This window comes from Onychomys torridus, chromosome 18 (genome assembly GCF_903995425.1).
Source record: "Onychomys torridus chromosome 18, mOncTor1.1, whole genome shotgun sequence".
NCBI classification, from domain to species: domain Eukaryota; kingdom Metazoa; phylum Chordata; class Mammalia; order Rodentia; family Cricetidae; genus Onychomys; species Onychomys torridus.
This window is the reverse complement of record NC_050460.1, coordinates 43,560,718-43,575,078: the sequence shown is the minus strand read 5'-3', so window position 1 is coordinate 43,575,078 and position 14,361 is coordinate 43,560,718. Positions and strand designations below refer to the sequence as shown.

General features: G+C 51.6%; 1 protein-coding gene across 2 annotated transcripts; it reads right to left on the bottom strand.

The window, feature by feature from the left end:
• Positions 1 to 7,310: 7,310 nt before the first annotated feature.
• On the bottom strand, positions 7,311 to 12,270 carry Nodal (nodal growth differentiation factor). Of its 2 annotated transcripts, none has more exons than XM_036168230.1 (3): positions 12,146 to 12,270; positions 8,809 to 9,524; positions 7,311 to 8,135 (listed from the first exon to the last, which is right to left on the bottom strand). In XM_036168230.1, exons 1-3 carry the CDS (start codon positions 12,210 to 12,212, stop codon positions 7,983 to 7,985), a joined length of 936 nt encoding a protein of 311 aa, XP_036024123.1. In that variant the 5' UTR covers positions 12,213 to 12,270; the 3' UTR covers positions 7,311 to 7,982. The 2 variants fall into 2 exon arrangements, with proteins under 2 accessions (XP_036024123.1, XP_036024124.1); XM_036168231.1 differs by lacking the exon at positions 12,146 to 12,270 and adding an exon at positions 11,792 to 12,037.
• Between the last annotated feature and the right edge of the window lie 2,091 nt (positions 12,271 to 14,361).

Below are 14,361 nucleotides of genomic sequence, written 5' to 3'. Positions count from 1 at the left end.
CAAGGCTCCTGGTTCTTCGCACACTGGTGGCGGCACTCTGTGGACTCCTCCAGCTGAAGTGAGGAGGTGTGAGTGTTCAGAAGAATATCCGCTTTCTGCCGCACAGTGGCTTCCTGGACTCCCAACTGGGAAGGGAGTTGAGACCTGGGAATTGAGTAGGATCAAGACACTTCCCCTTTTCTTGTCAAACCCCACCCACCCACCCACACACACCAGAAGACATGTCTCGTATTCCTTGGAGTGTCACCTGCCTGGTGCAGGATCCTCTTAGCCTTGTCCTCTGCCAGGAGCCCTCACTGCTCGGTGCAGGCCTTATATGAAGGCCACCGCCATTGCTCATTCTTTGACCTCCGTAAATCAGCATTGTAAGAGAATTGCACAAGCCAAGAAATAAGCTCCCAACAGATGGCGTCTTTGTGCCGTGCCTCATGAGCCATTTTCTGGTAAGCAGGGCCTGGTGGGGCTTCACCTCTGGGTGGTCAAAACGCCTCACAGCTGGAGCCCCAATGGAGGACATAGAGTCCACCTAATCTGCCAGCCTCCCACTTGAGTAAGACTTATTTAAATCGTAGTAACCACCTGTGCTGTTTGTATGAAGGATGTGTTTCTGCACGTGGGACAATCAACCTCCATGAGGAAGAACCTCCATAGCAGGAGACACCAGCAGTGCCCTTCCTTCAGAGTTCCCAGCCCAGTGTTCTGCTGAAATAGGCGTTTCCTTGCCTTCTCCAGGGCACTGAGTGGAAAAGCTGACTTCTAGGCAAGAGTCTGCCCTACCTATATGAGTTATCTATTGCTGTGGAACAAATTACCTACAAGCTCGGTGTCTCACAGTAGTCATTGTCTCTAAACTAGGTTTGGGGGCTGCTGTCATCTGGAGCTGGAGAATCCCACTTCCATACTTTGTTGTTGTGGTTGTCAACAGGGTGCCTTCCTTGGTCACTCCCCATATGGGTCTCTAGCTATCATGCCCTAGCACCTGGCTTCCTTCTGAGTGACTGGTCCCAGAGAAGGAGGTGGGTAAGAAGAAAGTTGCAGTGCCTTTAAACCACCATACCCTAACAGAGGGAAAACAGTCCTCAGGAAAGTGGGGATACTCACAGCCATAAGCTGGGTGCACATTGCTATCAAACAGCCCCTAAGGTAGGACCAAACTGGGATAAAGACAGACTTCTCTTTCCCCAACGCTGCCTATTTGTCTAGAGAGGCTGCAGGAAATGAAGATTCCCAGATCCTTTGCATCCTTGTCTGTCTGCCTGTCTTCTCAAGAATGCTTGCTTTTGCGAGGTTCTGAGGTGGCCTCTTTAAGCATCATGTAACCAAGAGTTGACAAAAGGGACTGGGGCCTTCCTGTGCAGCCACACAGGCTTTCTTAACTGGAGCAGGGCTTGTCAGACAGGACACAGAGGGCTCTAGATGTTAGGCTCAAGAGCTGCAGAACAGAGAGTAGGTCAGGTTCCTGGTGGTGGTTTCGAGTCAGGTGCTGCCTGAGTCCGTGCATTGGTGAAGGTATCCCACCCACCCGGAGCAGCTTCTCCGTAAGCCAGGAACACCTGAGAATGTAGGTGTCTGTGAACTTGAGTCCCTGTCAGTGCAGCATGCAGAGTAACCTGTTGCCTCCTGGGCACTTGGCTAGAAGTGTGCTCTTAAAAAGAAGCAGTCTTGGGTTGGGGATTTAGCTCAATGGTAGAGTACTTGCCTAGCAAGCTCAAGGCCCTGGGTTGGATCCTCAGCTCTAAAAAAGAAAAAGAAAAAGAAGCAGTCTTGTTTTCGCCCATGGGGGAAGCTAAAAAGGTAGCTCACCAGTGCCTCGGGGCATGTGGAATAGGTGCTTGTTCCTGCCAGCCATTCCCCTATTCTTAGATGGAGGTTCTTGTTTGAATTGGTGCTCTGATCTCACTAGTGTTTTCTTTTCTGTAGCCTTGCTTGCTTCAGTATGTACTGCAGGTACCAGTGGTGAGTTTCCTTCTGATCTGGGGACGGTGGGGGATGGGAGCTCCGTGTTACTGTCTCCTTGGGCCTCTTAGACCTTGGCAGTTCAGTTGGCTTCCACTTAAAGTCCACCAGCCTGCTTATACAGACTGCCACTGTGAGTTGGGGCACTAGTGTACAAGGCTCAGGTGTTGGCAGTCATGTTTCAGGGATGGAACCTCCTTCCCATCTCCATCTTGGGTGCTGGCTGCTTGAGAGGTGTGTGTGTGTGTGTGTGTGTGTGTGTGTGTGTGTGTGTGTGTGTGTGTTGTAGCCCTTCTTAGTCCCTCTAGAGGAAAGGCACCACTGTCTTCTGTAGATCAAGTTCTTTAGTGTGTTTTCTGGACTCCATGCCCATGGCAGCTATTTATTAATCTGCGAAAACCCAATCACTGACCCATCCTTACCATGGAAGGTGGGATTTGTAATGGAGGAATACCATTTCTTCCTGGGTTGGAGGATTCTGTCTGAACTTCTGAGTAGGGCACGGTTACCCATGGCTCCTTGCCTCTCAGCTTTAAGGGGCGGGATTTGGGTTCCTGTAGTTGAGGCAGTCCTGTGCTTACCCAGGTGTGCTTCCAGCTTTGGTGATGGTTCTCCACGTCAGTGGTGGACTCTATTGAAGAAACTTGACTGAAGTCTGTGAGGATGGCTGACAGGTCTTTGTGTTTCCAGTGGATCAATCAGGATCTCTGAAACTGTAGCTTTCTCTCAGGCAGCTCCTGGAAGCTGCTACCTATTGGCAGAGCTTGACTTGCAAAGTCTTGGGCTGGTCTGTGGTCTCTGCTCAGTTCTTCCTGCAGCCCTAGGGGGCCATCCTGTGTGCCTGGTAGAAAAGACTACTGAGCTGAAACGGTTCCCAGCAGATTGAAACTCCAGTTTACCTTTTGGAGGTGGAAGGGTGACTGAAAGGCTGGAGGCTTGCTAGACAACTTGGCTGTGCAGATATTGCTGCTGGAGCTTCAGACCCAAATCCAGGGCATTGCAGACTTAGAGAATTCCACCAATTCAGCATAGAATGCCCATTTGTGCCTCTATACCCCTTCCTTTCCATTTCAGTCTTAAGAACCTCCCAGCCCAGGCCTGGGAGTTCTGACTGGAGGGCAGGACAGTGGGGACACCAGCAGGAGGCAAGGGCCAACAGGACCACACTGGCTCACGCCTTTGCCCCACTTCATGGCACCTGGGCCAGCTCCAGTAAGCCTTAAAGAAGGCAACTTGAAGAGCCCCAAGGACTCCGACCGATTCCCATTGTCCATTTTCAGAATCTGTGTTTGCTGATAGACCGACCCTGTTCCCTGCTGCAGTCTTAACCTTGTGGAATGGAAATCTTTCCTTGGTCCTTCACTTTGTCCCCTGGGGTGCTGTCCCCTCCCCTCCCTTCATTCACTGTCAGCAATGCTTAGTGGAAGGTTCCATGCAACCCTAAGACAGTCCTGTGGGATTCCATGACCAGTTTGTTTTCTTATGTCCTTCCAAGCTAGCAGGTATTTGGAACTAGGGAAAATTTCCCACCAACGGTTGCTGTTACAGTTAAATAAAAACCTTGAATATTGACTTGATATGATAGTGTTTTGTTTTGCTGGGCACTGAACCCTGAATTTCACATATGTTATGGGCACAGCACACTCTGCCACGGAGCCAGCCTGAACTTTTTTTTTCCTTCTCTTGAGACAGGGTTTCACTGTGTAGCCCTGGCTGTCCTGGAACTCCCTTTGTAGACCAAGCTGGCCCCAAACTCACAGAGATCTGCCTAGCTCTGCCTCCTGAGTGCTGGGATGAAAGGCATGCGCCACCACTGACTGGCCAGCCTAAACTTACTATGTTAAGTTTTTTGTTTTTGAGACAGAGTCTCACTGTGTAGTTCTTAAATGACCTAGAACTTCTCATGGAAACCAGGCTGGCCTCGAACTCACAGAGATCCACAAGCCTCAGCCTCCCAAGTGCTGGGATTAAAGGTGTGCCTGCCACCACCTAGCTTTTCTTTTCTGTCTATCTATCTTATCTATCTATCTATTTATTTATTTAAATTCAGATATCATGCTTGGTTCCCACCTGTAACCTCAGTGCTCAGGAGGCTGAGGCAGAAAGATTGCTAACAGTTGGAGGCCAAGCTGAGCGGTGCTGGCACACACATTTAGTCCCAGCAATTGGTAGGCAGAGACAGGTGGATCTCAGTGAGTTCGAGGCCAGTATACTCTACAAAGAGAGTTCCAGGACAGTCGGGGCTATTACACAGAGAAGCCCTGTCTTGAAAAACGAAGTTAAAGGCCAGTCTGGGCTATACACACTCACACACACCAACACCAAACAAACACCAAAACAGTTTCCAGGGTACTGTTGTGGGTTATTCACATTTGGCAAGTCTCTGCCCGAGGAGCCAGGCAGAATAGGCCAGCTGCTTTCTGTGGAATCAGCTAATGATCTAGTGGCTCACTGTCATTCTGTTCCTGTGAGTGTAAACACAGGAGCTTGATGGCCTCTCCCTGCTGTGAGAGGGCTGCCCTGGCATATGTGTCTTGTTCTAGGCCAGTGGTTCTCAACTTTCCTAATGCTGTATCTCTAATACAGTTCCTCATGTTGTGGTGACCCAACCATAAAATGATTTCATCACTATTTCATAACGGTGGTTTTACTGCTGTTATGACTTGTAAATAGCTGATATGTATGATATCTGATACTCAACCCACAGGTTGAGAACCACTGCTCTAGGCTGGGCTGCATGAGCCTGGCTTGTCTTAGTTCTTTCAGTGGCAGTGGACAGGTTACCTTATCAGGACAGTGTATAGAGTAGAGGTTTGGTGCTGGGCCTTGGGTGGGGCAGCCACGGTTCCATGGGAAGATTCTTAGATCTCTCAACCTCTGATCTCTTATCAGGGTGAAGAAATCATTTTACAGGTGGTTGTAAGACTGGAACAATCTGTGCCTAATGCTGGTACAGCCAGTTCTTGTAAAAGGACTCAGCTGGTACACATCACTCGCTAGGCTGAGGCAGGATTACTGTTGTATTCCAGACCAGCATGGGCTATACTGTGAGATCCTCTCAAAACAACAAAGCTCAGCTGTGTTTGAATCACCAGCCTGGGGAGACCCTCTTGCAGGCGTAGGTTAGAGCAGATGCAACTGTATGGACCTAGGGCTAAAGGGACATTGGAACTGGGATAACCTACAGAGCCTTTCCTGGGGATGGAGGGATGGGATCTTCCTGCTGTTGAAAGGATTCCTAAGGGGGAGATAAACTGAGGTTATGGGGCAGAGGGTCATATCTCTGCTACTGCCAGACCCATCTACTTGTCAAGTGGTGCGTGCGCTCGTGTGTGTGTGTGTGTGTGTGTGTGTGTGTGTGTGTGTGTGTAGGGAGCAGTTGTTTCTACTCTTGGCCTTGCTTGCAGTTGCAGAATACCAGACCTTTGCCTTGAGAGCAAATAACTATTAAAGCCCCACATTCAGGACAGTTCTCAGAGGCAGGCAGTCCAGGGCATCCTGCCAACCCATGGACCAGATCCAGAGCTGTTGTTAGACACTGGAACCCAGATACCCCCGGCCAGGGCAGCACAGTGGTCCTGCAGCTAGCATGACGGGCATGACCAGTACATGTAGTTGATCACTTTGTGCCCACATCCCCAGTTTGACATAGGCAATACCATGTCACCAGGGAGCGTTGACACGGAACAGCCAACTGTAAACACTCCCACAAGCTGGAGCCACAAATAGCTTGGCCTTTGGCTCTGCTGGCCCTGCTGTCTGGCTGTGTACCTGCTTCCCAAAGCTCCAAGACACTACTTCACTCCAAGAACTTCAGCATGGTGGGCTTGTGTCCTGGAGATGCAGCCTTTGGTCTAAGCGAGGTTAGCCTCGTCCTCTAGATGCCATCCAGGTGTCCTGGATCTCTCATCTATGACGTCCATGAGGCCTTTCTGGGGTCACATTCAGCAAAGCAGGTGGGATGAGTGGACTTCATAAGGCTGTTTTCAAAAGTAAAATTTGGCTTGGTACAGTGGTAGAGGTGAGTGGTCCTAACATTTGAGAATCTGAAGCAGGAGGATTGCCTTGAGTTTGAGGCTGTTTGGGGCTAAAAACTCAAACCCCAACAGAGGACCCTGGTGACTGAACTGCTCAGCTCGGAGCTTTGCTTAGACTCATCTCTGCTGCTAAGTCATGGGCCTTCAGCTTTGTCAAGCCCAGGCTAGGTTGTAGCCAACCTAGTCCCTGCTTGGACCAGTCTGACTGCCTTGGTTGAGCCAAGGCTGGAGCAAAGTGGATGGGCATCCTGGGAAACAAGGGGGAGGGGAGAGCTCCCGTGGACTTGTGTGTCCCCCAGAGTCCCATCCCTCAGCCAAAAGAACAAGCAGCTGCTCAGATATTTTAGTGGTAGAATTTACTCCCCACTCCCGCACTCATCCCCTCACCCCTGACTAGATTTCTCTGTGTAACAGCCCTGACTGTCCTGGAACTCGCTCTGTAGACCAGGCTGGCCTCGAACTCATGGAGATCCGCCTGGCTCTGCCTCCCCCGTGCTGGGATTGAAGGTTTTGGTTTTGGTTTTGTTTGAGGCTGGAGGTTGTGATAGAACTTTCTTTAGAGGGCTGAGCTTCAGGAGCTGGAGAGAGGGCTCAGAGGTTAAGAGCCACTGGCTGCTCTTCCAAGGTCCTGAGTTCAGCTCACAGCCGTCTATAATGAGATCTGGTGCCCTCTTCTGGCCTGCAGGCATACTACTTGGAGGCAGAATATTGTATACATAAGAAATAAATCTTTTTTAAAAAAAAGAAAAGAAAGCTGAGCTTTCTTCTGCTATGCGGAATCAGGAGTTAGGCCCCCCTGGGAAAATGGTTTCACCAGGTCTTAACAAGTCTTATATTTTAAGGCTTAAAGGCTCAGAGATGGGAGAAGGTCCAGAGGAAGATCCAATTGAAGACTTATGGTCCTCCCTTTCATGCTGGTTTTAATTGTTTTGAGACAGGGGCTCCCTGTGTAGTCTGACTGTCCTGGAGCTCACACGTAGACCAGGCTGGCTTTGAGTTCACAGAACCTTTCTTGCCTTTGTAAAGGTGTGCTCCACAAGGCCCCGCTTTGTTATGCGAGGGTTTAGCCAGAGCCTTTCATATACTAAGCAAGTAGCTGCCACTGAATCACAATCATTCCCTAGCCCTCAGGGGTACTTCCTACAAACGAATCAGGCTCTGCCACTGTTTTTCACAAGAGGACGCCAGGCAGGGAATGTTCTCCCACATCACACAGCCTCCCTGCAAAAGCTATGCCCACAGCCCCATCCCCTGCTGGATCGAAACCTCAGGACCCCAAAACACACCTTGAAAGCCTGAGGTGATTTGTCACTGACTTTTAATAGACTTGGATTATGTCTGCCGAGCAGACGTCTGACGCCTCTGGCTTCTATATAGTCCACCTGGCCAGCCCCTCTTGGACAAGTGCCCACCTCTCTGGTCAAAGGCACCAGCTGGCCCTGGGAGAGCTGGACAGTGGCTTTATTGTTTAGGCAACTCAGGGAGCCGCTGAGGAAGGCCACCACATTAGCCCCAGACAGCCAGAAAGTTGTGGGGTTCCCCTAGCCCAGCTTGAAGCAGGGAGAGCCAAATGGCTAGTTTTAATCTAATAAAATTATGCTGATCTTTAGGGAGGGACAATGGGTCACAGACCGCTTTTAAGAATACAGGAAAGCTGTGGTTGGCTTCAGAAATAAATACATATCTACCCCAGTCTTTGCACACCATTTCAAGGGCTTCCAAGTTTAAAAAGCACTTGCTCAGTTCATAACCCCTATTTCCAGGGAGCCCAGCCAGCCCCTGCAAGGCTTCCCCATTCCTGTCTCCCTGCAGTAGCCTCTGGCCTGGCAGGTCTCAGAGCTCTGTATGCACAGGGGGCAGGCCTCCCTCTTCCGCTCTGGCAGGCAGAGCCCTTCTTCCATTTCTGCTCCCCGATAGATAGACACTATGGGGTCTCCCTGGAGTTCAACATTGTAGAGGGCAAGCTGATTCAGCACTCCCCTGGCTCTGTCAGAGGCACCCACACTCCTCCACAATCATGTCCTTGTGGTGCTCCAGGAGCACCCTGCCATTGTCCACATAGAGCATGCTCAGTGGCTTGGTCTTCACAGGGGCACAGCATGTGGAAGGGACCCGGTGGGGCTGGTAGCGTTTCAGCAGGCTCTGAAAGGGAGGAAGGAGGAGGGTCAGTCAGTTCAGACCACTGGGGCAGGGGCAGAATCAGTATTTCTGGCTAAAGTGAAAAATCAGCATCTGGTACCAAACTAGAAAATTATTTCCATAAATAATAGAATGCTGCATGTGCAACCAACTCATGAACCCCCACTCCATGCCTGTGAAATATGTTGCTGGCCTTGAAATAGACAGGCTTTGGAGAAGAAGCAGTAGGGAGTCTAGTCCCAAAGTCCAATTTTGGATGTCCTTCCTCAGAATGTCAGAGCTGAAGGAGCAGAGATCCTTCCTTCTAGTCCCATCACCTAATAATTATAGGAACAAGGAAAAGCTGAGGACACAGTTTAATTGGTAGAGTGTTTGCCTAGCATGCATGAGGTTCTGGGTTTGATCCCCATATTGTAATAACTGGGCATGGTGGTGCATACCTGCACTCCCAGCACTGGGGGGGGGGGTGTCAAGGCTAGGGGATCGGGAGTTCCAGGCCATCCTGGGCCATATAATGAATTTGAGGTCAGCTGCGTGCGTGCGTGCGTGCGTGCGTGCGTGCGTGAGCAAACTTTTGGATGTGCTTTTATGACCACACCCAGTTATCTCATGGCAGACCTTGAGCCCCTCCCCCCCATCCCCTGTCTAGCAACCTGTTCCATTCTGGGCATTGTACCTGGATATAGGCGTGGTTGGTAGGGTGAAACTCCTCCCCGACAGGGTTAGGACACTCGCCCTCACAGCGATAGGCATTGTACTGTTTGGGGTAGATGATCCAGGAACCCCAGCCAATCAGGTTGAAATCCACCTGGAACTTGACCCTCCTACACAGTTGGCTTCTGTCTGGCAAGTGATGTCTCCGGTGCCTTCTGGCCCATCGGCCCCTCTCTTCAGACAGCTGTCCCTCTTGGGCCCACCAGGAACTTTCAGCTTCCCAGAGCAAAGTGGCGCCACCCAGCTGCCTCTGCTCCTGGGGCCGGTTGGAGTAGAGCATGAGCACATTGGTGCTGGTGACAGTGACGGGTGAGGTGTGGAGCTGATGCCAGCACTTTCCTTTCAGACTGGATATCTGCTTCTCCAGTGCCCTGGGGTCCTTTAGCCACTTGGAGAGCGGCCTGGTCACCTCCAGGACAGTGCTGTCTGAGGAAAAAGTCACCTGAGACCGAGTGATCGTGAACCGCTCCATGCGAACTCGCTCCAGGCAGTCGGTTGGGTCCTGCTCTGGGTCCAGCTTTGCCTGGTGGAAAATTTCAATGGTGAGCCGGCCCTCAGTCGGGAGGTCCACAGGGCCTGGCAGCTGCAACCGGAGCTCCGCCCATGCCAGATCCTCTTCTTGGCTCAGAAAAGAGAAGTCAAAAGCAAAGGTCCAGTTCTGCCCAATCACTTCCACATCTAGGGGAGAAGTCAGGGAAGGAAACGGGGTAAGAGGGAGTTCTGTCAACCACCAGCTGGGTAAGCTGCCTGTTACCCCTCTCTCGCCCTCACCCAACCCTGTTGGCTTGCAAAACCACTGAGTCCATTTTATTAATTTTGGTTTTTCTGAGGCGGAGTTTCATACTAACTCAGGCAGAATTGGAATCTGATATTTATCCTAGACTGGCTGGAACTCTGGGCCATCCCCTGTCTTAGTCTCTCAAATGCTAGGACTACAAGTTAAGCTACCATGTATGTATGTATGTATGTATGTATGTATGTATGTATGTATGTATGTATGTATGTGTGTGTGTACACTCAGATAGTCCATTTTAGAGATGAAGGAAAATGGAGGCCTTGGAGGTACAAGGGCTTGTGTAAGACCCTATCTTGAAAAGTAGCCAAAGGGCTGGGGATGTAGCTCAGTTGGTTGAGCACTTGCCTAGAAAATACAAAGACCCAGATTTGATCCCCAGCCCTGGTAAACTGGGTGTGGTGCAGCAAACCCACAATCTCTGCCCTCCGGAGTAGAATTGGAGAGTCAAAAGTTCAAGGTCATCCTCAGCTTCATTGACTGTTCAGGGCCATCATGGGCTTGAGACTGTGGGGTGCAGGTGGGGGCGGTGGCAGCCAGGGAAAAGGAGGAGGGGGGGGAAGGAAGGAAGGAAGGGAGAAAGGAAGGAAGGGAAGGAAGGCAAGAGCTAGGAGCAAGCTTGAAATCCCTGTTCTAGTCATCTCCTTTCAACACACCCTGGGTAGTCAGAGAACAATGGGACTTAGGTGAGCTGCCCAAGGAAATTTCCAGCTTCTGCCTCTGGCGGCTTCTCCCCGCCCATCTCTAGCTGCTTTTTTATTTAATTTCCCCTTTCCCTCCTCATTAGCAACATCAGGAGACTCTTCACCAGGCACCACTGACCCTGGGAGCTAGGTGGGGGCCTCTAGTCACTCCTGCATCCTGTAGCAGCAACAGCCTGTGTGTGATGTGAAACTTTGATCTTAAGTGTCTGCAAATGGTCTCTCAGAGCAGGTGCTCCTGCTAAGAGCAGCAGCCTGAGTCCCCCATGACCTGAAGCGTGTTCCTGTCATGGTTCCAGCTTGACTTGGGGCAGGTGGTTTTCCTTCTCTGAGCCTCCGTCATCTTCTTAGTAAAAAGACACGATGTTGTGTGCCATAGATTTAGGAATGTGGGGGCTGGAGAGATGGCTCAGTGGTTAAGAGCACTGGCTGTTCTTCCAGAGGTCCCGAGTTCTATTCCCAGCAACCACATGGTGGCTCACAAAATATCTGGTGCCCTCTTCTGGCCTGCAAGCATGCATGTAGGCAGAACACTGCATACATAATATCTAGATAGATAGATAGATAGATAGATAGATAGATAGATAGATAGATAGATAAATCTTAAAAAGATTTAGGAATGAAATGCATGGAGACAAAGTCGGCTTCCTCCTAAGCCACCCCGAGAGGTTTCCTGGGGTAGAGGGTCCTCCAGATGTAGCTCTGGACTCATTAAACAACTGATATGGGGTGGGCATGAGGCAGGGGTTCTCAGCCACCCTGAAACCCACTTGTGTGCTACGTTTAGCCACCTCCGATTTTGAAGGAAAAAACTGCAGCTCAGGCCATTTGCTTGCCCCAGTCCTCAGCCAGGGAGGCAAGGGGATATCATAAGGTCCTTGCCATTTTCTGTTTCCTGTATGCTAAGGCTTTACAAGAACTGTCTTCCCACCTGCACATCTACCACCAGGCCCCCACCGGTACTGCCATGTTTGCACAGACAAGCACTTGGATTCCAGCTGACAGGCCCCAATACCGCTATGATGGGGCAGATTGCATACTGACTCAGGAGGGAAGAAGTGACCTGGAATGCCTCTCTCCCCTAGACTCCCTCCAGGCAGAGCCTTTTGCTGAAATGGAGGCAGTTGGCACCATTGGCTAATCGTTAAAATGCCTTAGACTTTCCAAAAGCGAACAAAAAGTGAGGTGATGTTGCCATGGATTCAGGCGACTGCAAAACAGAACTGGATGAACCCAAGTAGTTTTCCTGAATCCTAGATCACTTATGTAAATCTTCAAGAACTTTCTAAAGGGAAGTGAACTGGAAAGGTGTGTTTTTCCCGCTTTGTCTCCGTCCCACCCTAGGCGGAGGGGCGGAGCACTCCACCAATTTCCCATTGCCTCGCTCTTCATGGTGTCCTGGTCCCTAGTCCCTAGATGACCCTTCAGAAAAGGGTCACCGGCAGTCTCACCCCAGACGCCGCAGGCAAGGACTAGGGGCTCCGCCTCCAGGTCGCGAGGGCCGGCGGGCGACGGGTCAGACCGGATTAACAGATGTGGATTGCGTCCGGGTCCCGCGGAGGGCCGTCTGGCCCCGCAGGACAGAAGCCCGGGCTGGCCAAGCAGCCTAGGCGGCGGGATGTGGATTGCGCCCGGGAAAGGAGTTCGGAATCTGGACTCCCTCTCCTGTCGGTCTATTCTGGTAGAGCGACACTCAGGTCATTGTGCCATCTACAAACACACACACGCACGCACACCTCCATCCACACAGGTTTCAAATCCGGGGTCATCCAGGACACCTGACACCGCCCAGCAACGAGAGTTACCTGAGTTCTGGACTTCCGGCACCCGATCCCTAATTGCGGATCCTTGAGCCCTAGTTCCTGGTAGCATTTGTGGCAGCCGGGACACAACTCAGTATCGACCTGTTTTAGTGTATGCCTGGTTCGTGCAAGCGTTTCTGGGGGCGGTGGGGTGATGTCACCTAGTCCTCTCCATAAGTCTATGAAGGAGGTCCTTCTAAATTACGATTTCTAAATTACAGATGGGCAAACTGAGGCTCCCAGATGCTCAGTGGCGCGATTGGGACCTCGCCCTACCCCCTTACTCTGCTACCTAAGCTAGAACCCGAAAGGCGGTGGTCCCGGGGCGCTGGGTTCCTCTCCAACCCGGCCACCAGCGCTGTGCCCTGAGCCTGCCCACGCGGAAACATTGTTAAGACCAGACTCTGGCCCGGCGGTGGTGGCGCACGCTTTTAATCCCAGCACTTGGGAGGCAGAGCCAGGCAGAACTCTGTGAGTTCGAGGCCAGCCTGGACTACAGAGTGAGATCCAGGACAGGCACCAAAACTACACAGAGAAACCCTGTCTCGAAGAAAAAAAAAAAAAAAAAAAGACCAGACTCTGGATGACCCCTTGGTACCCAGTCCCCGCCGCAGCCACCACGCCTCCCGGGGCGTGCGTCCTTGGGTGCTGGTGAGGCCAGGCTTACAGCCTACCTTGCGCCTGGAGGCTGCGGATGATGTCCGCCCGAGGCAGCGGGTCTCGGTAGAGGCTCAGCATGTACGCGAGAGAGGATGGTGACGAGAGCTGACCCCGTGTCCACAGAGGAAAGGCGGCCACCGTCGCGGCGCGCGGCTGGAGTAGAGCCCACCAGGCGTGGAAAAGAAGAATAGGGAGGCAGTGGGCACTCATGGTGGGCTAGATGGACCCGCAAACAGCGCCTGGGTCCCTTATATCTGAGCCACCTCTGCCCCGCCCCCTCCCTTCCTCCCTCCTGAGAGGCCTTACGAACCTAGAACTCCCCTGGCGGGGCAGGGCAGGGGAGCCCCTGCCGGGAGAAGGTGTGATGTGATGAGATGTGACTGATAAATTGGGGTGGGGGGCTTGGATACAGAGACTGAGTCTGGGCTGCCCGCGCACCTGGCCACCTCTACCTCAGAAAAAGTCTTACTGCTGAGACAGCAGGCTGTTACCCGGTAGGAATGGTGCTCCGCTGAGCTGGAGGTGTGTGGCAGCCCTGGTTTCAAGCCCAGAACCACAACAATGGCTTCCTTACTCTACCTCTCCTGGACTCCCTGGTGGTCCTCTCTTTTCAGCTCATCCAAAATCGGGTAGGGAGTGCTGGGGTGGAGGGGAAGATCCTCTGATCTTGGGTAGCACCAGACCTGCTTGGGGGACAGCCTTCCTTGGCAAGTCCTGGGTATGGGGAATTGGGGAGAACCAAGGTGAGATCTAGAGGAAGCGCCTTGGTGACAAATGTCAGCTTCAAATACCAAAGTGCCCTCCTGGAGAGCAGAGGGAGGCCCAGCTAGAACTCACCCAGGTGTTTTGGGTGGTGACAGGCCCTTCCCTGCTTGCTACCCGAGTTTTCCAAAAGGGGGGGAAAAACCTGGGGCCTGCTGGCTGCATCGCCTGCCAACAGTGGCAGGGCCCCTAGTTACTCTGAAGATGACTGCTCCATCTCCCTGAGGCCTGCTGCTGACCTTGTCTGCCCCAGATGGAATTAAACTACTTTTGTTTTCTCAATCAAAAGAACTCTCATCAGTGATATTTGTTTGTGTGGTACTCAGTACTATAAATATGTCATATTCATAAGGGGTGTTATTTATGTTAAGAGGGTGAACATTTTTTCACACTGTACAAATGATTGAGTTTATAGGAATGGAGCCCTTAAGAAGAGAATTTTGGGAATGGGAAGATCCTAGGCTTTTGTGTTCTCAAAAGGCAAGGCAGGATTGGAATTACCTTTTAAAGAAATGTAAATCCCTGTCCCCGAGTCCGCCCCCTGTTTTCCTCGGCTATTGCTGGCTTTCTCCTTAGCTGCTCCCCACCCCCATTCAGTCCTTTTCAAGCCTCCAACTAGCACATTTAGCAGCTGGATAACATTTACTGAACACCTACTATGTGCTGGGTACGTTACACAGCCTGAGATGTGAGCAGGTGTTAAAGGGGATGGAGGCTCCCTGGGGCCTGCAGACCTGCATGATCTTGTAGGAGCTGGAAGGAGCCTCAGGTTACAGGCCAACCACAGGTCCTGGGGA

Coding starts and splice junctions, on each gene's coding strand:
- Nodal (XM_036168230.1), bottom strand. CDS start 12,212: ATGCTACCAGGAACTAGGGCTCAAGGATCCGCAATTAGGGATCGGGTG. Junction 9,525..12,145: donor GCCGGAAGTCCAGAACTCAG/GTAACTCTCGTT, acceptor CTTCTCCCCTAG/ATGTGGAAGTGATTGGGCAG. Junction 8,136..8,808: donor CCAACCACGCCTATATCCAG/GTACAATGCCCA, acceptor CCTCCCTTTCAG/AGCCTGCTGAAACGCTACCA.